General features: G+C 31.8%; 3 protein-coding genes across 3 annotated transcripts; all 3 read right to left on the bottom strand.

The window, feature by feature from the left end:
• Nucleotides 1-10,540: 10,540 nt before the first annotated feature.
• On the bottom strand, nucleotides 10,541-11,221 carry LOC147802985 (uncharacterized protein F54H12.2-like). The gene has a single exon (XM_087152805.1). It carries the CDS (start codon nucleotides 11,219-11,221, stop codon nucleotides 10,541-10,543), a length of 681 nt encoding a protein of 226 aa, XP_087008931.1.
• An 18-nt stretch (nucleotides 11,222-11,239) lies between these two features.
• Nucleotides 11,240-11,770, bottom strand: LOC147802984 (uncharacterized protein F54H12.2-like). The gene has a single exon (XM_087152804.1). It carries the CDS (start codon nucleotides 11,768-11,770, stop codon nucleotides 11,240-11,242), a length of 531 nt encoding a protein of 176 aa, XP_087008930.1.
• A 4,967-nt stretch (nucleotides 11,771-16,737) lies between these two features.
• On the bottom strand, nucleotides 16,738-17,998 carry LOC122272160 (uncharacterized). The gene is made up of 2 exons (XM_087153947.1): nucleotides 17,277-17,998; nucleotides 16,738-17,165 (listed from the first exon to the last, which is right to left on the bottom strand). Exons 1-2 carry the CDS (start codon nucleotides 17,349-17,351, stop codon nucleotides 16,920-16,922), a joined length of 321 nt encoding a protein of 106 aa, XP_087010073.1. The 5' UTR covers nucleotides 17,352-17,998; the 3' UTR covers nucleotides 16,738-16,919.
• Nucleotides 17,999-23,504: the final 5,506 nt, after the last annotated feature.

Raw genomic sequence — 23,504 nt, 5'->3', positions numbered from 1 at the left:
TTAAACATTTTTAGACGACGAAATTATAAGTAATATTGTATTTCAAACAAACCTCTATTCAAATCAAAAACAAAGGAATATAAAGCCTATTTCTAAAGAGGAGTTTTATGCATACCCTCCAACTGCTACGGAATTTCCGTAGTTTCAGAAATCTTCTTTTCAGACGGTAGCAAAATTAATGTCTTAATGTTTAAAAAAAATTAATTTTAGCGTAACTTGTCCACTATTACTTATAAAAGTGCAGGCCATATGGCTAGATTCTTAAGTTCTGATAAAAGTTTTATGAGAGATCCATTTGCTTTAAAAATTTCTACTTTGGTTCACTACCACTAGAAAGAATTATTTTCAAAATCCTCATAAGTTGGAGGGTATGTTTTATGGATTTTTGGGACTAAATATGTTATTTAGCTACCACCGTTTACCTCGAGTACGAAATTATTGGAGCAGTGATATAGATTATTCTGTACCTGTTGTTCCTGATACTCTTTCACGAAATAGGTATTTCCAGATATTAGGAAACTTGCATGTAAATGACAATAAAGTAATACCAAAGCAAAATACTGATAGACTGTATAAAATTAGACCATTTATGGATAAACTAAACAAAAATTTTCATTCACTGAGAATGCCTCATCAAACACAAAGTATAGACGAAAGCATGATATTATTCAAAGGCCGCTCGACACTCAAACAGTACAATCCTAAAAAACCAATAAAAAGAGGATACAAACTATGGTGTCGTTCAGATATGTCAGGTTACATGTATGAATTTGAAGTATATCAGGGAAAAGATGATTCAGAATTCAAAAGATTTGGTATAGGAGGGAGTGTAGTGCAGAAATTAACCAAATCTCTTGTCAATAAAAATCACATCATAATGATGGATAACTTTTTTTCCTCTGTGGAATTGTATGAATATCTAAAATCTCTTGGTATATATGCATGTGGAACTGTACGAAGTAATCGCAAAGGTTTACCGTCTCTTGCAGTAGAAGACAAAGCTTTGAAAGGGGGTGATTTTGACTGTCGAATAACAGACCAAGGACTTTCATACTTTAAATGGAAAGACAACCGCTGTGTTTTTTTCTTGTCCAATTACCATGGAACTGAAATTTGTAAAATTCAAAGAAAACAAAAAGATGGTTCAATTATGGATATACCAGCTCCTACAATAGTAAGAGATTATAACAGACACATGGGGGGCGTGGATAAAAGTGACATGCTAAAATCACTATATGATAGAGATAGAAAGGCCAAAAAGTTGTGGCATCGTCTCTTTTTCGGTATTATAGAAATTGTAATGGTAAACTCGTATATTTGCTACTCTGACATACGGGATAAAATACTTCTTCTAGAATACAAACGAAGGGTAACACAAGGTCTAATAACAATGTCAAAAGTGTCTTCGAAGAAAAGGGGAAGACCTAGATCAGATGCTGGAGATATAAGTGAATTACCACCCCCCAAAAAACGCAAGACAGCAAATTTTTCCGTTTCTGATGACATAAGACAACAAAACAAAGGTGCACATTGGCCAGTATTTGTAAAAAATAAAGGACGGTGTGAGTTTTGTGCTTCGAACAGAATTGAGTCACGACCGCATTCTCAGTGCACATTATGCAAAGTATTTCTTTGTGTTAATGAAAAAAAGAACTGCTTTTATCAATACCATAATTAATTGTGTAAAAATATATTACTTTTCATTTATATTTAATATTTTTTTCTTCTTCATACTATGTAATGAATGGCAATGTAATGAACATAAATCCCGACGGGACTTTAAAGTCCCGTGTAATATTCTGTGTTATTACAATAAAAACAATTATTGTAAATGAATCTCAATTTTTGTGTGTCTTTCTACAGCTAAATTGAGCATTAAAAAATGTATTGCACAAGTTTTTGAAAAACATCATAATTTGGGACATAAAGGGTTAAGTAATTAAAAAAAAATTACTTTAAAATTATATAAAGATTAAAAATCTTCATTTTGGATGCGGTTTTCAGCTTTGTATGCGAGCAGCGCCCTCTGTGTAAGGAACGAGAACTAGTGAGTGTATTAATAACCTCGAAAGAGTCAGGTGTGTGAAGCAAATAAAATAACAGTCCACTGCGTCAATATGTGTTTTGAGTCTTAAGAGAAATAACAGCGAGTACTAGCACTTGACTTCATGTCAAAAAAAATGAAAGATTTTAATAAAACACTGATTTGATGCTGCTAGAGTTTAATATTTGTATCGAAATTTTAAAAAATATAAGCGGTTCAAAAGATATTAATACATTTTCTAATTTTAACAGTTTTATGATAGAAAGTTATATTTATAAATTTTTAACAAATAAAATTAAATCTTAACAAAATGTGCTTATAAGAGTAACGAGTATTTTAAAAACAAAATCTTTTTTTAATCGATTTTTAGGAAGAAACAAAACTAAAATGATTGAGATAGATGTATAGGAGTTGTTAAACTAAGCGATAGTGTAATGAACCTTCTAGTAATTAACAAAAAAATTTCTGTTTTATTTGAATTTCCTTTTACAATAGTTATGTTGATTTTGTAAAAATGTAAGACGAATTGCATGTAGTTTATACACTTTAACTAAGATAAAACATAGTTAATAATTAATATTTTCAAAAATATAAGTTAAATCAAATTTTTGGAAAAAATAATTTACTAGACTTTTAATATTTCTTAATCTAATATATATAATTCTCTTACGTGGCTCTCAAATTTTGGCTGTATTTCTTTTCCACTGGTGGCAACAGTTTTCATTTTTAAAGAAGTACTTTGTACAACTACATAAGATTCTTTTCACAATACTTAAATATTTACTTTATTTTCTTCATATATACAGAGAACAGTCGGCAAAGAATTCTGTTAGGTTAAAAAACATTTCGCTAAAAAAAGAACGAATTCTAAAAGAAATAAAAATAAACAACTTAAAAACTAAAAATGCTGTTGCCAGTCATAGAATTTTTTGAAAGTTAACAACATAAATCAAAATGACATAGAAGCGCAACTAGATCAAAATTATGATATTTGAGCGCTTGACGTAACAAATCCTTCAATTCAATTCTATAAGTGTTGTATCGCCAAATGCCCAGATTAACAATTGTGTTTTTAAAGAAATTCTATAAAAAGTTTTAAATAAAAAAAACTTCTATCCAGCTACTTCTACTACTGCTTCTTGAAGAACTTGGCTCATTGATTAAAAATATTGTTTTAATTTTACAGTACTAACTTTACTTCTACTAACATTATTGCTATGACCCTCTTTCATAACATTTTACAACTTCATGCTAAATTTGAGGACTTAAAGTTGTTTTGTGGTTGAATACTGACATTTAGAAATGTGTACATAAAAAAAATAATATTTAGAGGTTAAGAGTTGCCTCAGAAAAATTTGAATTGTTGACACTGAATTTAATATTGGAAACAATCGTTTTTGTGAAAAATTGAATTGTATTGCTGACATCAAAACTAAAAATATTGTGTTTCAACTTAACAATACTTCCTTAATTTTACTGACATTTTGAACAAAATTAAGGTTCAGAATTGCCTTGGAGAAATTTGAATTATTAACAATGACTTAAACAAAAAGTTTTATTTTAACTGACAAATACTATATTATAATTTTAACTTTTTCTATGACTATACTCATTTTCTTACTCTTTTCTTTGTTTTTTATACATTTCATATTTTTGTGATAAAATAAAAAACTTATAATTGTTCTGCTTCTGAACACTGATGAAAACACAAAATGATGGGCTTCATCAACAATCAAAAATATATACATTTATTTTACAAATTCCATATTATTGGGGTGGCGCCCTTCAGAGAATTAAAAATACAAAATTATCTTCATCGAAGCCGATGCTTTACAACCGGCGTTCAGTGGCAGACTACTATTTCATATTGTTTTACAACACATGATTTTAGCCCTCTGGTGGGAAAGACTTTAAAACAAAACTTACAACAGTTACTTTTCTCAACAACAGAAATTTAGAATAGTGTGATTAAACAAAATAAGTGAACTGTTTGCAATTTCAAATTAATATTGAAATGTACAGGTTTAGAATTTTCTACAGTGAAAAGTTTTCGGAACTTCAGTGTTCAAAAAAGTATACAAAAGCTAGACGTTCAGAACGTATCCAATGAGCGAGCAGGGGGCGAAGCCTCCTAGTATTTGATATTATCTTTCTTGATTTAAATTAAAAAGTTTTGAAAAAGAAAAACACAAAATCAAATTATCTTTTTCTTGTTGTTTAAACTACTCGATTTTATAGAATATGACCTTGTTTAGGTTTGAAAGTAAAATATTGTGTTTGAAAAAAATTATCAGAATTACATAGAAAAAATATATCAAAATAATTAATTAGTAAACATAATCGTTGTAAAATATTTCATTATAAAACAATATTGATGTAATTTTAATTTTCAAGAAAGATAATTGCCGCGTTAAAAAAGAGAGATTGTTTACTTTTAATATTAAGAATATATTTGAACAAGATTAATAATTAATTAATCATATTAGAAATGTACGAAGAAAATTTTTAACTGTTAAAATAATTCATACATTGCAGTTCAAAATTTAAATAAAAATCACATTAAGAAATATTTTTTATGTGCAGATATTTTGACTAGTACTTGTTTTTATTCAGCATCGCCATTTTTTCCGGCATGTTCTTAGATGCAACAGTTTTGTAACTACAAATCATTAAAGGCCACTATTTAACGCGTCATTCATAGGAAGGCGGCAATTTTAAAGAGAACATTTCCCATGAAATAGCATCCCATCATCCAATATCAATATTTGACTTTATCTGGCACGCTTAAAATTTTTAGGCGCAGTCGATCTTGAACTGATAAGAGGGGAGTTTATCTAAGGCAGGTGTGTGAGATAATTATAGGGTTAGATGCAGGTACGAACAGCAGGGGATAGATAGAGCCATACCCATTAAGTTCGGGTAGGAAATTTGCATGTTTAACTTGCTACCATTCCTTTGATAAATTCACAACAAAAATTTAATTAGTCAATTATTCCACTATACATCACCCGAATTGTCACCACAAAATGGAACTTTTATTTACAAGAAAAAGCTGCTTATTTAACTTTTTATAGGAAGCATTTCAAAATCATATGATTGTGAAGAGAACTTAAACTTGCAAAAACCTTCGAAGAAATTGGAATTATTAACGCAAAATTTGGGTTAAGTTCTCAAATAAAACTGGCTCTTTCAGTACTTCAATCTTTAACTCCGCAGATACATTTCAGTGGGCTACAGATTGACCAAACATAATATTATTTTAACACAAGTCGCAGATCATATGATGTTGGAGTAATTTTCATGATCCTGTTTGTTCTATTGGATGTCGTAATTCAGAAACTAATTCTTCCTCTTCTTACAAGACGAGATCTCCTGCCTTAAATGAATGTGATCGACGATGAAGATCAAATCTGTGCTTATTATCTAGATGTTTTTCATACACATTATTTATAGCTTCGGCCCTGGCTAAAGAAGGTCAAGTTGACCCAAGTCAAAATTTTTGATGGTTTTCCATTGATTCCCCAACATAATCTTTGATGGTAACCAACATAAGTAACCATCACCCCAAGGTAGGAATTCGGACAGATTTATGTTGGTTCAACATAATAATAGCAACTTGTTTTGATGGTTTGCTCATGTTGGACCATCAGAAATTTCCTTCATAGTTTCTTGGAAATCAAATGTTGGGACTATCAAAAACCACCGTGACCCCAATTCAGGAATTCGGGACAGGTTTATGATGGTCAAACATAGTAAAAACTTGTTTTGTTGGATCATTCCTGTTGATCCAACAAATATTCCGCTTTTAGTATCTCGGAATCTCTTTGTTGAAACAATCGTTCCAATGATAACTTATTATTTTATGAAGTGCAAGGAAAAAAAACGCCTTGTAAATATTACACAATTAAGTAGAAAAATTTATCATTCTTAATGACCTTTTTTTTTAAAAAAAAATATTGCTGTGGTGGTACCTAAATGAATTTTATTTCCCTGGATCATTAACAAAATTCCATATTTGTCTGATATAAGTAAACTTCAATATTTAGTAATTTAATGTTAGTGGTATAAATTTTATAATAAGATATGACAAAGAAAAATTTTGACAATTTTTGAGTTTTTTTTTTTTTAAAAATTGGCAATCTTATAATCTGTTTGGCACCTTGGTGATTGTTATTGGCACAACAGATCACAATACGGATATATCCCTGAAATATTTGGCTAAGATAAACTTTCTTTTCCTAAAATAGTTTGTTAAGCAAAGTTGCAATACGCATTAAATCAATACATTGATTTTTTTATTTTAATTTTCAGTGTCTCGATTGAAACTTCTGAAATTGTGGATGATAATGAGCTTGTGTATGCGAGGAAACTATCCCTTCAGAGATTGATTTTGAATTCCCTGTTTTGGAAAAAGATTCAAGTAAAAATCTAAATTATCTTTTTACTTAACAATTTGAAGTGACTATCAGGATGTCTAAGAGCGAACTTCTTTTGATGGTTTACAACTTTGCCCTACGCCATCACTTGTCAGATGTAGCTATGATTGATCTGACAAAAATGATGAATGTCATACTCGGAAATCAGCTACCTCAAACTTTGTATGGAATTCATAAAATTCTTGGAACAGATTGCTTAAAATCTGCCAAGCAGCATTATTTTTCTAATAATTGTTTAAATTATGTGGAAACTCCATGTAATGATGATAAATCTTTTATATGCACTAAATGCAGCTCCAACATAAATGTATCCAATCCTAACTTAGATAACTCTTTTACCGTCAGTGATCATCAAAATCAAATTTCTAATGTCATTAAATCAAGTGAGGGGCTTCAAGATAAAATTGTATCCAGTGTAAATTCTTGCCCAGTAAATAATAATTCATCTGTCATTGCAGATATATCTGATGGGAGACCTTATAAGGGTATGCAATCTGTTCCTCAGCCTTTCCTTACGTATAATTTTTCTTTGAATGGCTTAGCCCTTTTCAATAGCGGAAAAGGGTCAGTTGGGCCAATTTTTTTTTTATCCATGAACGAATTGCCCCTTGAAGAAAGAAATAAGTATATTCTTCTTGCTGGTGTCTGGTTTCGAAAAGTTGAGCCCAAGTTTGATATTTTTTTGAAGCCATTCGTGGAACAGGCTCAAACTCTTGCCTGTGAGGGACTAGATATTTTCTTAAATTCAAGAAGATTTGTCGTAAAACTTTTTCCAGCTTGTTGTTGTGACGATTCTGTTGCTAGACCACAGCTGCAGAATACAATACAATTTAATGGATTCTATTCTATGGCTGTTCCTGGTGCCTTCATCCAGGTTTTACCATAAACGGTACCGTAAAGTATATCATAAAAGAAAAAGTCATTCATGAAGACCGAGATGAGGTTGAAACTGCCAAACTAATGTCTGTAGCTGCTTCAACTGGCAAACATTTATTGCGTATTAAAGGACCACCTCCTCTGATATCCATCCCAAAATTTAACATCATTCAAGGCTTTTCTACTGATTCTAAGCATGGAATTTTTTTGGGTGTCGTAAAAAAATTGGTAAATTTATGGTTTGACACAACGAGTTGCAAGCAAGAATATTATGTTGGTAATAAATCACGCAAGATAATTAACGAGTGAATTTCATCGTTCATAATGCCAAAATCTGTAGGGCGTACACCTCAACCAATAGAAAATAGAAAGAGTTATAAGACAAGCGAATGGCAGAATTTTTTACTATACGTAGGAGAATTTACCTACGAACTTTGAGGAGAGACGATTCAGACATTTGTAAGAAACAGTATTTTATTATTATTATTATATTACATGTTTATTTTTTTCTTTCAGGTGGTCCGAAAAACTATGCCTACATGACAGATAGTGGCAAGACTGTATGCAAAGTTCGCGGTTTTAGTTTAAATTTCTAAAATAGCCTAAATCTTAATTTTGATTCTATTTATAGTCTAGTATCCAACCTGGATGATCTCTCTGCCATCCCCATCTACAACCCAGCAAAAATAGTCAGAGATCCAAAGAAGAGGAGAGTATTCAACAAGGAGGAGATAAAGGAATATAGAATGGTCTATAACAAACGAGTCATAAGGCCAGATTTCACCACAGTTCCCTATGGTTACTAAAGGCTGAAGACGAGGGTTTTGGAGGAAGCAGTCCCCCCCACACACACATACATATTATATAAAAAAGGGCCCTTTTCAGGGCCAACAAATATTACACAAACATTCACTTACACACACATGTGCACAGAACAAAAGGAGGAAGAGGGAATTTTCAGGTATAGTATATAACCAAGAAAAAAAGAAAGAAAACTTGTATGTATATGTTTTGTTTTTTAATAGAAATAAAGAAACATTTTATTTCAACTGCTTTATTTATTTATAAAAAAAATACCATGTTACAAAATATGTCACGTTATTTAGTATTTCAGCCAACGTTTTTTTCTAGCAAACAGGACTGGTGGACTCGTTACAGTAGGTGAGTCAGTAAACACATTTTTATTGATTACATATTCTTCAGGTATTTTCATTTCTTTTAAAGCTTCAAAAAATACTTTTTGGCCTTTTGGTTGTTTCTTCTCGTTTCTCAGTACATTATTAATTAGGTAAGTGATATTCGTTCCAGGGAGTAGTTTCTGTTTGTACAAAATTTCTCCTTTATCAGTCCAAGAAAATTGTTCTTGATTAGTTTGTAATAATCGAAAAAATTTTAGCTCGCTCCTTTTGACTTTTGGGTACAACATTCATTAGCTGCATTTCTATTATATCACTGTTTTCCGTAACATTTTCTTCTTTAATTTCGTTAGGCTTTTCTTCCATTTCAGGAGAGGTATCAACCACTAATTCAGTTGTTTTGTTTTTTTTTTTTGCAAAAAGTTAGGAATTTGACATACTTTTGAAGAATTTGCAAATATAACACTGGTTTCTCATTCTCAGGAATAGTTTGATTTTTAATAATGTCTTGCATTTGCTTATCCAACTCAGATAGATGTTCAACAGTATTAACTTGTAACCTATTTTCGGAAATAAGGATAAGTTTTTTAGCGTGCTCCATTAATTAAGGATGTTAGAGCTGTAATGGCCGCTGGTATCAGAAATCCTAAAAATCCGTCACCTCGTTGAACAAGAATTTTTCTCTTACGGAATAAAGGTACTTTTTTGTCAGTAAGTTTTCTTAAGCGTCTTTTAAATGGTGATAGTTTCTTCTTTTGATTTTTATTCAGAGGTATATTTCCTTTTAACAAATTAAGTACACATTCACAAATGTGTTTGATAGATTTAGCAGGACAAAGTTGTAAAAATTTCCGCTTTGATTTCAATTTAGCCACAGATTGTAAGACCTCTAAGCAACGGTGCTTACTGTTCGACATTCTAATTGCAATTGATTGTTTTATTCATTGAGAGAAATAATTTTTGGGCTTCTGATTACAGTTAACACAGTTGTGAATCGCAAATTTGTTCGAGCTAAATAAACAAATGGTTATCGTGGTTGGTACACGATCATTTTATCGTTTGGTAATATACCTGTGCGCAGGCGCAAATTGTCTTCCGTATCTGGTTTTAAATCTACTAAAAGGTACCCGAAAGGTTTTGATTTCGCGTCTTGATACACTTCTTGGAAAAATTTCACTTTTGTTGGGAACAGTTGTCTACCAAGATGAGTAATTTGACTTTGATCTCGAGGATTTTTAAACAAAATAAGATAATGGGAATTCAGAGATATTTCTCTCATCTCTTTACCTTTATGGAAAATATTTTGAACTATAAAAATTACGGAGACGTTACGATGGTGACTATGTTTAGTAAATAGATGAGTTAGTTTGGAATTACTTCCTAATTCAGACATAAGATCATCGAGAATAATTAATGCATTTGAAATAATATTTAAATCAGAAGGAACGCCTTCATGAAATGTCACATTCGGTATTGTTTCAAACATAGCTTGATACGCTCCGTAACACCAAATCACAGATTTTGGGAAAGGTTCGATTATTTTAGACTCAATTATTGTTTTACAGAGTTGACTTTTCCCACATCCCGTTGGCCCGGCCAAGATACACGTAAACGAATGTCTGAGTTTAGGAAATTCCATAGCTAATTGAGAAAGAAATAACAAACGAGAATATTTATTAAAAGTAATTAACATAAAAAGCGGTAAGTAAATAAAAGCACAAAATGAAGTATCACAACTTTTTTTTTTTAAATATTTTTTTATTGTTTGAAAGCAAATCGTACACCAAATTTTTTTTTTACAAATTGATACACTCTAAAGTCATTTTTTCTGTTAACATCGAGATTTCTTATAATTGATAACATAGATATATTACGACAACGGTTATATATGAAAAAAAATGCAATAGGCTCCACATACATTGGATGTTAGTGATTAAAAAGTTACAGTATTCCAACATGTGTTAGAAATGTTAAATAAACTATAAATATTAAGTCCATAAAAATCGGGCGAATGTCCATAGGAATCAAAAAATTCTAGTGTTTTTCCTTCAGCCATGTACATAGCTAACCAGTGAAATCCTGGTCGAGTTGATCAAATTAGCTAGCGGTCTCTCAAATTTCATTTCAACTCTTAAATTACTGTGCTTTATTAAATTGAAATGATCGCCGTCACATAAGTCAGGTGATAAATCAAACGCATAGAGGGTGTACCCATCACAGAACTCTTCCCGAGAAATAAAATTGCCTCTATCACTTCTCATATGCTCAGTGCTCATAAATAAATTTTGATAGGCTCTGATATACTGATTTTGTGAAAAGTTCAGCTCCAGTGGATTATGAGGAACTGGTTGACCATCTACGTAGACTGCGATAAAATTTAAATTAAAATGTTTAAAATCAAAAGGATTTTTCTCGAATGTGCCGTGAAATGCATCATTTTCCACACATCCTATGATGAGTCGTTTAAGGATTTGTCCCACAAATACATTGTCTTGAACAAAAGACATGCTACCTTTAGGAATGGAATATGCTTTACAGAGGACTCGATCGATAGGATATTTTGCAGTATCTTTTTCTAAAGCTTTCGCATGTCCTAAAATTACACCAGGACTTACACGCACTTTTCTTATTAAAAGTGAAATTCTATCTAGTATAATTTTATATCCAGATTTGCCGATCAAACAAAATTCAGGTTTACTGCGAATCAACTTTATTTTTAAATCTACCATATTTAATAATAACCTGTTTTAATGAAAAAGATCACTATGTATGCAACCAATCATGTCCACACTAGCACTTAGTTTGAAGAACTCTGATCTTTTTTTAAATCCATCGTTGGAATCCTTATAATAAAGTTCTGATGTGAGTTGGGAGGTTTTACTATCATAACCATGGTTTAAAAGTGTTTCTATATAGGATCTGTAAGGATAGGTGTTGCTCGAATTTGAAATGATGCGATCGTTTAAAGATACATCCACTTGAGAAAACAAGGAATGTAAAAATAAATTAACTGGTCCAATATCATCATCTTTCGTTAAGGTTGTATTATTATTTCTTAAAATATTTGCTTGCACGTGCAGTTGAGTCTGGCTTAAATCAATAAATTCCTCGCCGGATCCAGATATATGAAATTCTACGGGTCCGCCATCAAATACATTCGATAACGGATGGAATTCTACCCACTGTCCACTTTGAATGACGGTTTGTGTACCAGGCATCTGAAACAATTCCAGTTCAGATTTCACACATTCTGGAGAGCCCTTCAATAGAAATGTCATGATTAGAAGTCGAAAATATCACGTCCTCTTGCTTTCTGTTTCTTTGATGGAATGATTTTTTTCTTGGTCTTGCGCTTTTTTTTATATCCTCCACTACCAATCATGGACTGTATTTTTCCAAGTGCTTTATTGGCCAAATTTTTACCCGATTCCTTTGTTCTAATTTTGGCCGATGTCTTCAAGTCCTGGCCTGCTAATACATCCGACACAACTCGTGATCCTGTAGCTAAGGCTTCTTTTCCAATAATTTTTGTCCCTCGATATATGTATGGTAAAGCTGCTTTAAATAATCGTCTAAATATGCCGCCCAGACCATAGCCTTTTTGGTAAGATATGCCTCGATAATATGGCAAACCATATCCTGTTTGAGAAGTATAATGATCTTCCAACTTCTTGGAGCAACAAACATAAGGTACTTTCATCTTGATTGTTAATTTTGTAATGAAACATTTTTGAAAAAGCACTATATATTTATAATACCTGTCGCATTCGGAAATGCAATACAACCATCACTTTACCTCTTTCAAATGGGACAAAGTCGCCTGAATTCAGTCTGAGTTCAATTTGAATTGATTGAAATGAATGTCTCATTAAAGGTAAATACTGAGTTCTATCATAATACTGACTGATAGTTTCTCCATCATATCCTTTTATTCGAACGATCCTCAGTAAAGGCGCTTGTGTATCACCTACAATTTGTGGTGATACGAGATCAATATATACGTAGAAAACTGAAAAATTAGACCATGCATCTGCTACATATTCACTTTTCATATTGCCCATGATAATTGTATCCCGTTGGAATCCTAACAGCTCACCTAATTTCTCTAAATGAAGGCTGCTACCTTGAACCGCATTAATTTTTACACGTTTGGTAGCTTTGTTGTAATTTATTGTAAATCGACTAGGATTTTTAGGTAAAGCAAGTTGCATACCCTCCAACTGCTACGGAATTTCCGTAGTTTCAGAAATCTTCTTTTCTGACGGTAGCAAAATTAATGTCTTAATATTTAAAAAAATAAATTTTAGCGTAACTTGTCCACTATTACTTATAAAAGTGCAGGCCATATGGCTAGATTCTTAAGTTCTGATAAAAGTTTTATGAGAGATCCATTTGCTTTAAAAATGTCTACTTTGCTTCGCTACCACTAGAAAGAATTATTTTCAAAATCCTCATAAGTTGGAGGGTATGAAGTTGTATGGCTGATACGATATCGAACATTGATTCATAACAACCCACATCAATTGTTTGCTTAACAGTTGATACGATATTACCATTACTAATCTTGTAGTGAAAATAATTGTTCGTTTCATTAACGTTAAGCTAAGAATGGGGATATATGATTTCTGATAGGCCTACTTCCCATTCACCTTTTAAATCCACTGGTATTGAGTTTTAAAATGAGAGATTTTGTTATCTAGAAAAAATCGCATAGAACTATCGGAGGGCAACGTCACGTAGAAAGACATTTTTAAAAATGAATCTCTTACGATTATTTTTTTTATTTTATTTAAACGACTTAAAACTCCTCATGCACCACAAAGTATAGCATGAGGCTTACAGTTGTAAGTAGAAAGCAAAAGGAGAAAAATTTACAAATTTACATTAAAAACGCAAGGCCGCAAGACTTTCAATACTTTTGACCAGTTCTGATAAGACAGGTGGCCAACAAATTGAAAGACGTCTCAAATCAGTCTTTAAATTCATTCGGGCACTCGCATAGAGACTACAGTGAAGAAGAATATGTTCAGCATCACCGCAAGCACAAATTCCACTGGTCTGCAGATGGAAACGAAATAAATATCTCTTAAAATTTCCATGGTTTGTTAAAATTTGGATCAATTTAAAATCAGTTGCAAAGAATTTACATTGCAAACGGTGAAAAATGGATGGAAAGAACCTTTTCGTCCAGAGCGACCGAGGCGAAGCAAGAAATTCTGCATTCCAGTCCGCAATGATTTTATCTCTAGCGATGCGCTTCCAGTGAGAAGCTGGAACAGACACCCTTAAGTCTATTTCACCACACGTAGCTTCCCTAACCAATTGGTCTGCTCTTTCATTGCCCAAAATACCGCTATGGCCACGAACGTAAGAAAAATGAATAGTTACGTTTTCAAGAGCGTTCAAAATCGAGTGAATTTCCACCACAAGCTTCTCAGTAGAAGTCGTGTCACGCAAAAGAAAAAGTGAAGAAAGAGAATCTGTACAAATGAGATATTTAAAAATTTGGTTTTCACTAAAAGAATTTTGTATCCACTTAACAACCAGGTTTATACACAAAAGTTCAGCCTGGAAAACAGTACATTCATTATGTAGTCGGTGCTTGGCAGTAACCTTTTCTGTTCCATTTTCATAAATTACAAAAGCAAGACCAACCCTTCCATCAAGCTTGCTACCATCCGTAAAGCAGATAGTTTTATATTCCTGAAAAACATTATTTACATAAGAAATAATTATAACAGGTTTCCCGCATGCTGGGTGGGGCAAACATGAAATAGGAAGCTTCCCGTCCAGGTTTAGACAATCGTTGTCTTTTATCTTCTCCTTTAATTCAAGATTATTTAAGATAATTAAATCAATAGGCGGAAGACCAGCGATAACAAAGACCGCATCATAACTAACAGTTCTATATCCCCGAATAATACGTAGAAGAATTCTTCTTTGAGTTCTTCTAAGGATTCTAATATTTATCTTCTTTCTCAAAGAGTTTCCCCAAGATCCTGAAGCGTATGAAATAAGTGGTACAATACCTTGATTATATATTAATTTAAGAACATCTGTTTTAACCCCGTAAGTATTTTTTGAAATTCGCAATAAAGCAAGAAGAAGTTTTTCACTTTTACTGGATACATAAGATATGTGCTGCTTAAACTGCAGTTTATTATCAACAATAACTGCCAAATACTTTATCAGCTTTACTTCTTCAATAGGTTCATTCCCAAGAGTCAACTGAATAACCCCATCCGGTATCGACTTTTTATGTATCATCATAACTTTAGATTTCAAAGGATTGAATTCCAGCTTATAAAGTTTCGACCATTCAAAAACGTAATCCAAGATATTCTGAGAAAGAACACAAGCATCATTAAAATTACGATTAGCCATCTCTTACGATTAGCCTTCACTATTTATACTTTTTGAATATCAGTCACCCAATCATTGAACTTATCTGGGTACCCTAAAAATTTAACATAATATTGCAAAATTCCATTGATTCTTTTTTTCTTGAGTGCTTTTTCTACTGGGTAAAAACCGGAATCAACTACCTTTTATAATTCTTCTTCATAAAACGTACCTTTTATTGGTTCATTCAATAAATCTTTTATTTTATACACTACAAGATTTCTTCTGATAATTTTATCGATGACGAATAATTCTCGAGTCCAATTACTTTCATATCCTTTCTCGAACGTCAGTTTTGATTTACTAATACGAACAGCATCCCCTATTTTAAAAACACTTATTTTTGAATTTTTATTATTAATTATATCACTATATAACGTATTCCAAACTTCTTTTTGATTATCTATGTTAACAGAGACTGGATCTATTTTTATACTTCTGTGTTTAGTATGATTATAACTATATACTAACTTTGAAATGACATTAATATATTTCTTCGTGTTATATTCTGTGAAGTATTTCCACATTTTAGTTTTTAAAGTACGATTAAATCTCTACACAATACTAGCTTTTGTTTCATTATTTGTTGTAAAATAATGAATCCCTTCCTCTTTTAGATATTTCTGTATCAGTTTATTTGTAAATTCTGTTCCTTTGTCTGATTGTAAATTTTCCGGCTTTCTTTCTTTAAAAATATTTTTTAAAGCTGACAGTATATTTTTGGCTGATTTGTCTTTTACAGGCACAGCTCATGCAAATTTTGAAAAACAATCTATACAAGTTAACAAATATTTATATCCATTATTAAACTTTGCTAACGATTGCAAATCAATTTGAAATTGTTCATCTATTCCTCCAACAATCACTCGATTCCTTCTAAATTTATGTTTTACTGCTTTATGTAATGTATAAGAATCCTTAGTTTCTAACCATTTTTTAATTTGACTTTTTTTAACTTTGCCCTTTACAGCATTATAAATTGCATTAACACCGCCGAAACTACCTGGGTGATCAGGTTTCTTATAAACAGAAGACAGTAAATTATTCATTCCGACTTAGATTTTTTTAAGATTAAAATACATTTTCCAGCTATATATGAAATAATGTTATCAATTTAAATTTAATTATCCTATTTTATTTAAACTTAAACATACTGGTACATCATTTAATTAAATTATTTCTTTATTATATTATAGCAACATAAATTAACTAACGTGGAAGCAATATTTATTCTGAGGAAAAAAGAAATTTTTCTCTGTAAAGGAAAATTGTACGTTTATCTGAAGAAAAAAAGTTCACAAAATAAAATTTTTCAAAAAAAAAATTAAAACATGGTACACAAAGAACAATAGGAATATACTATTTATTCAAAGATAAGTAATGCTCGATTAACAAGTGACAGCTAATCAAAATCTTTAAAATATTCAAAAGTATCAGAAGGACACATGAATTCTCTGGCCGATCTTAATACAAAATGTAAATGTAAATTTTCAAAAAATTCCTCAGTAGCATAACTAAGAGGTGGTAATAATAAAAACTTTTGTCTATCAAATAGGTTAGAATAAAATCGTTCAGCCAATTCCATTGCTTCCAGAGGAAAAGCATAAGAATTGAAAGTTTCATCACGGTTACCAAATTGTTCCTCAGCAAGTCTACGGGGCTCTTTCATACCATTGTCAATAAAAATATCACAGATCTTTTTAAAAAAATTTCCAAGTACTGTTCACCAAGACTAGTATCCAAAGAGCTTGGTAAAGCTTTATCAATAGGAGATTCACAAACATTTTTAAAAGCATCTAAAAAGTTCATGTTCTTAAATTTGAAGACATTGTATCTGCATTCATTTCATTATGGACAAAAGGAATCCAAAACTATGCCTGAAATATCAATGTATTTGTTTAGCATCTCTTGCCGTTGTTCCTTAGTGATAGTTATTCGCTTTGAACTGGGTATCATATCAGCTTCGTATATGCATTCAAAACAAAAATCAGAAAAGTTCTCACTTGTGATTCGGATTTCCTTTTCTCAGACGTAAGGTGCAATAGCTAACTCACTTTTTGTTTCAGGAACTTTTTTGAGTCCTATGATATATTGTATCCACCACGGTCTTAGAGTTATTTCTTCACTCGATGGGTAGTATACTTTACCATATTTTTTGTATTGCCGCAAGTGTACTGTAACGAATCTACGATATGTTGTAGCATTTACAAAGACATCGTTGCCGATCGGGAATACCTCATCTGGCATGTGATCATCGGTGAATAATCCATCCTGAAAAAATATTTAAAAAAAAAACAGATTTAGTAAATTTTATAAAAAACAAATAAATTAGATAAAAATTTTTTAACTTAATAATACACAGTATAACGAAAATAAACTTACTTTAAAACTATCTGTTTTCGACTTTTTGCAAACATTTTGTGAATTGGCCTCTTGATTATATTTCCTTTTGTCCATAATGAAATGAATGCAGATACAATGTCTTCAAATTTTCAAAAATAAAAAAAATTATCTTGTGGAGGTATGAAATTTGGTATACTCTGCACACAGCAACGTCCAACACAACAACGAGCCTAAACTAAACGAGAAATGCACAAGAAACTGATGCCATTCCGAGCAAGTAGAAAAATAACTGACCAATGAAAAAATTTTAAAACATCACGTGTGTAACTACAACCCTCTTCTTCCGTGAAAGGAACTGAAGTCATTATGCATACGTCACAGTACAACATCTACCTTGCAAAAATCTTGCCTGAACGAGAAGGTAATGACGTGTAGTGACGTCAGCCCAAAACCGGTACACACTCTCAAGCACGTGTATAAAGTGAGGGGAGCTTTCGTTGCCAAGAGGAAGTAATAATTACGCATGGAGTGTACAGAATTCTTAATCTAATAACTGATAAAAAAAAATCAAAGTGAAGACATATCGATGAAAGTAGAGGATGTGATCGATATCGTTTTGTGCAGAAGATTGAAATTCAAACTTATTAACGCAAAGATGAACAAGCATCCATAGGACAGTGGTTTAGATACCCAACTACTGTCCCATGGGTACTTTTAGCTAGCGCAGGTTCGATATAACTAAAGTATTGCCACCACAGATGAGAAATAATATACTCCAAAACCGAAACTGATTCCCTTTCTGCTAAAAAAAAGAAATAAGCAGTTGATGACGCCCACTTTCTTTTTTAAACCCCTCTACTATAACACATATAACCCCTCTTACCCCCTGATGGGATGATTGACAACTCTCCGCTGTGGCCACGCCGCTTTCTATTGTACTGTGCCAGTACCTAAGGTTACTACTATCATGCCCTTTATAAACATATGTAACATACCAAACTCCATCGCACAACCCTTTCGGGTACAGATATTTCTCTACAGAAAGGATTCATATTCATTGAGCCACCAAGTTACCTCATAAAATATTTACCACCAATAGAACACCAGCCCACGAGTGGCGGCAATTATCACGTGTGGTTCCCTCTGGTAACAGCTTAATAAGCGAGCACACATTATCGACATTCTTGCATAATAAAAAAATATGCCTTACAAAAAGGGCAAACGACGTTCACCATCAACTAACGTGCATTTTTAAGTTATATCATATCAACCACTCAGTGACCCCCATCCCCCAAGCTCTCGGGCGCATTCATTCCCCCCCCCAAAAAAAAATTGCTAACTTCCCCCTTCCATGTTAGCTTGTTCGAAATAGTGCTACTTTGCTTGCATTCTACTCATAATATGACAAATGCAGACCTTGATCCTGATTGTGAATGCTGAAAATATGTTTAAAGCAAAAATAAATAAATTAATAAAGATGGCACAAAAAATAATTTAAAATGGGCTGACTAAAACTATTACAATAAATGATAAGTTACTGATGGCACCTGTAGATTAATGAGCTCAGAAGTTTTAAACTAATAATTAAAAAAAAAAGTTTATTGAAGTTACCAAACAATGCAGCAAATGGCAATCAGCAATCATCACAAGAGTTGGGAATTTTAGCACAATTAACCCTTTCAGGCAAATGTCCATTATAATGGACATGATTTCAAGATTTTTTTTTTAGCCCTGTCGATCGCCGTTTTTTAACAAAAAAATTATGCAAATGGTTCTTTATACCGTTAAGAATGTAAACATATTTTTTAAAACAAATTTTCATTACCCATTTAAAAAAAAAATTAACTATAAAAAAAATCAAGATTTATTGATTCGCTGCAAACGACATTTTTAATAAACGAAAAAGTTGATATTTATTGTTTTTTTTTTCAAACTGTAAAAAATTTTTAGACATATGCAAGTCTCATTCATAAACAATGTACAAAAGTAACCAAAGCAAATAATGCATTTGTTGCAAATATTTGTTAATTAATAAATAAACATGCACATTATATTTTACAAAATTGTTTCATTATATAGATAAGTATAATTTTTTTTTTTTACATTTTTCCCTCAATTTGCTAAAAAGTAGCAAGGAACACACAAAAAATATTTGTCTTTGATGATCGCTGAGTAAAGATAGTGACTGTAAGGGTTAGAACGTACACGATACATCTAAAAAAGTCTCAACAAATCATATTATTGATGCTTTAGTCAAGAGAACTGGCTGGCAATAATAATTTCTTTAAAACTTCCGAGCTCATTGCAAAAGTATCAATAATATGATCTGTCGACACTTTCTGTAATATATCCTTTTCTGCAGCAATTATCAGTAAGCTGTTAAGACGCTTCGTGCAAATGGTGGACAGCAATCTATTATTGATAATTTTAAGCCTACTGAACGCTCTTTCGGCGGAACAACTTGTGACTGGTAGAATGGCCAAGATCTTATAAATGCACATTATTGTAGGAAATTTCGAAAGCTACATTCAGTGAGGGAAAAAATCCACACTTCCTGAACCGTATCTGATCGCCATATCTGATTCGTCAATTTCAGACTCTGAGCTTTCTTCCTCTGTGTCCAGTGATGCTGCATTTTGATATTCCTTATGAATTTCACTGTCATCTTCTCCCTATTCAAGATCAAGATCTCTAAAGTTCTCCAGTTCATTAACGGCTTCGTCAGCATCGAGACCGTACTTATTGCATAGAAAGCCTATGTCATCTTTTGTAGCTTTGAATGTCGAAGATCTTAAACTTTTTTCGCTAAAAAGACTCATTTGACAGTACAAAGTCAAATTTTTTTTCGGAAAAAGATCTTCAAGTTGAATGCTCAAACCATCCAAAGCCACTATATATAACTTCCAACAAAGCCACTATATATAACTTCCAACAAAGCCACTATATATAACTATATATAACTCTTCTCCATGAAGTCTTTCATCCCGGCAATTTTCACCAGGCATGTGGGGAACTCTCCTTTGTCTCCGATTGATCTCGGTATCAATGCCATGAGTTTCGGAAAATTTGCATGACATCTCCCATATTTTTTTCCACGATGTGTCCACATTTTCTCTTAATTTCCTGATGCCAGTCTTGCAAATTTCAAGCAACTGGGCTACTTAGGCCAAGTCGACTGCAACTCCCTGCATTAATATTGTCGCAGGGGATGTAATGGTAAAAATTTTATCCAGTATATAGAGAGACACAACAAAGTTTATATCTTGTACTCTGTGCAGCAAACCAGGCGCTTTAGTGATGGTTTCATGTTCCATGTGCAATTATTCTCTTCAATGTAGAAATTACAGTAGTAAAAGTCTTTAGAATAATAGTTACAGCGTCTTTAGTACCGTCATTCGGGGCTACTTTGTGCAAATTCGAATTTGGCATTTTTCAAGTGCTGCTATTCAGTATTATGTTTATTTCACTTTAAAAATGAGTGGAATTTGAAGATAGAAGTCTCTTCTATTACTACAAACATTTTTTCGAATTTTAAAACAATCTCAGAGTGTGTTTTGTTCATCCAATGTCAACAACTTTCCGAGGACGTCGGATGTCGAAAAGTGTGCGTGGAAACTTTAGCTGTGAAATGCAAAGACGTTGATAAAACAATTGTCGTAAGTGCAAAATGTTTTATTTATATATTAATAAACAATTATATCATGTTAGCGTTAAAAAAATTTGAAAATTAATAACAAATAAACGGAAAATGAAAAAAAAATGCACTTTGGGGCTACTTTGTGCAAAGTTTCATTAGTTTTTTTTTTCCGACAGAAAAATGGTCAGACGTTATAAAAAAAATACCTGGAACGAGAAAATACCGTGATTACACTTTAGAAAAGCTGTAACAATGTTTGCAAGCAGTTGCTGGTGGTATGTCGATTGCAGAAGCTTCTCAGATGTACAAAATCCACAAAAATACTATCTCTAATAAAATTCACAAGAAACACGCGAAACTTCCTGGTAAACTTATTTTTCTTCCACAAAGATTTTTCTAATGAATTAATCAAACAATTTAACACATAAAAATATATTTTATAGGACATCAGGTAATTTTGACAGAAACTGAAGAGCAAGTTCTGACATGTTCATTCAAGGATGTTATGTTGAAATTTAACAATATTATAAATGTTAATAAATATGTAATAATTATTATTTTTAAAATTTCATCCATTTCAATGTTTAAAAATGTATATGGTTTCTTTTTGTTTAAACTCAAATGTTTTGAAACAAACATTCTTTTTAAGAAAAAATTCTTCAAAAAAAATGGTTTTTTAACGCTGAAAATTATTTTCAAACTAATATCATTACATATCTTGATGTTTTTGTCTTTAAAAATGTCAACAATTAACTTTTTTAACAATTTTATATCAATATTTTACTAAAAACATAATTATTAAACTGAATTCCTATCGTTGCACAAAATAGCCCCATTTGGGGGGTACTTTGTGCAAGGTATGTTTTGACTTATTATTCGTAAATATTACATACAAATAATGCCAATATTGATCAAATTCACTCGTCTGAGTCCAGTTATGAATATAGTATCGATAAATTTTACTAAAGTTTGAATTAACATAGTTTTTTTACATGTCAAAGTTCAAAAACTGCGAAATCCTGCACAAAGTAGCCCCGAATGACGGTACTGATAAATCTCGTTGTCTGGACTCGCTTTAACAACCGACATTGTCCATTACCATTTCCTTGCTCTTCCACGAAAACTGCATTCCGTTTGAAGCCAGACATTAAGACGTATAAGTCTTCTAGCATATCAATGGCTTGCAGACAGGGGGAAACAGCAATTACTAGTGGCACCCCTATTCTCTGTGGACAGGAAATAGGGTGAGGTAGATTTCCAGAATTTTCTTATGTATTTTGCTTTGCACCTGTAGTCAAGTTATGTATGCCTGAAAATGGCCAGTTGCTTCTTTTATTTAAAAAAAACTTATTAATATTTTGATCGTTTTGCGTATTTTTTAAACGAACGTAATATTTGTTTATTTACTTGGAGCATGAAATTTTGCAAACAATATATAATAAAAATTTAACAAATATTCAATATTTTCAAATACTAATGTAAATTTCAAATACAAATATTTTCACCTGCAGTACCTTATCAAATTTGTATTATTCACCTATCAGTGTGTACAAATTTAACTCTTTTTAAAATTATATATCATTTAAAAAACACAGTGTTGCAAACAATCAATTCAAAGCATGAATAAAATTTCAATTGCGCATTTTAAAAATTCCAGCTATTTGACATTTCATTTTGCTTATTATTTCTTTAACCAGGATATATATAAAAAATAAACATATTAAAACAAAAAGGTATTTTTTTGAAATAAAATGACATCGTTTCTATGAAAAAAATTTAAAAGTAATGTTTATGCTCTTGTAGTGAGTACTCACCGAAAATTTCAAAACATTTTTACACTCTCAAGGCAAATAAAAAATAATTTAATCAAATTATTTAAATATAAATAATAATGCAATTTTGAATATAATTTAACTTATATTTTGAAAGAATGCACTTAAAACACCCCATCACAAAATATTTTTTAATTAAATTTGAATGCAATCCAATTAAAAACTTTAAACGCTTTTACTACAATTACATACATAGAATCAATTAAAAGTTTGAGGCTTACCTCCAAATCTTCTAGGCGAGATTCACATTGTTCGATTTCTTTTTCGAATTCTTCCAATTCTTGATCAGTGATTTTTTCAAGACCGAAGGAATGCACTTTCAACTTATCAAGCTTAGTTTGTAATTGTTCGACTTTTTTCAATTTCACTTCAAGTATGGTAGTATTAGGAATATCTTCAGATATACTATCGACAAAGGTTTATATTCGAGTAATATTTCCTTTCAATGAAATTTTTGCTTTAAATAGTTTCGCTATTGTATCCATAGTTGTATTTTGATACGAGCGCTCCGTGTGCTCGTTTTTTGGGATTTTTTCTCACATTTGGGACATCCTGTGTAATTTGCAGAATGCTCGCCCCCACAATTACAGCATTTGGCAGGCTCATTTTGTTCTTTCGTGCAATCACTTGTGCTATGATCGCCCGCACACTTCACGCACCGAGGGGGATGGTTGCAGAGCCGCTGGCCATGGAAGAAATCCTGGCAGCGGTGACACTACGAAGGGCGGTCTGATTTTCTGTATTCTTCGAATTTGACTCTAATCCTGAATAGGAATCTGATATCATATATTTCTTTAC

Source organism: Parasteatoda tepidariorum, chromosome 10, assembly GCF_982258835.1.
Source record: "Parasteatoda tepidariorum strain Cologne lab strain chromosome 10, Ptep-v5.0, whole genome shotgun sequence".
NCBI classification, from domain to species: Eukaryota; Metazoa; Arthropoda; class Arachnida; order Araneae; family Theridiidae; genus Parasteatoda; species Parasteatoda tepidariorum.
This window is presented reverse-complemented; position numbering and strand designations above follow the sequence as displayed.

Excerpts from the sequence above, each read along its gene's own strand:
- LOC147802985 (XM_087152805.1), bottom strand. The coding sequence starts at position 11,221 with ATGGTAGATTTAAAAATAAAGTTGATTCGCAGTAAACCTGAATTTTGT.
- LOC147802984 (XM_087152804.1), bottom strand. The coding sequence starts at position 11,770 with ATGACATTTCTATTGAAGGGCTCTCCAGAATGTGTGAAATCTGAACTG.
- LOC122272160 (XM_087153947.1), bottom strand. The coding sequence starts at position 17,351 with ATGGACAAAAGGAAATATAATCAAGAGGCCAATTCACAAAATGTTTGC. Across the intron at positions 17,166-17,276 it reads CGAAAACAGATAGTTTTAAA|GATGGATTATTCACCGATGA; the intron begins GTAAGTTTATTT and ends ATATTTTTTCAG.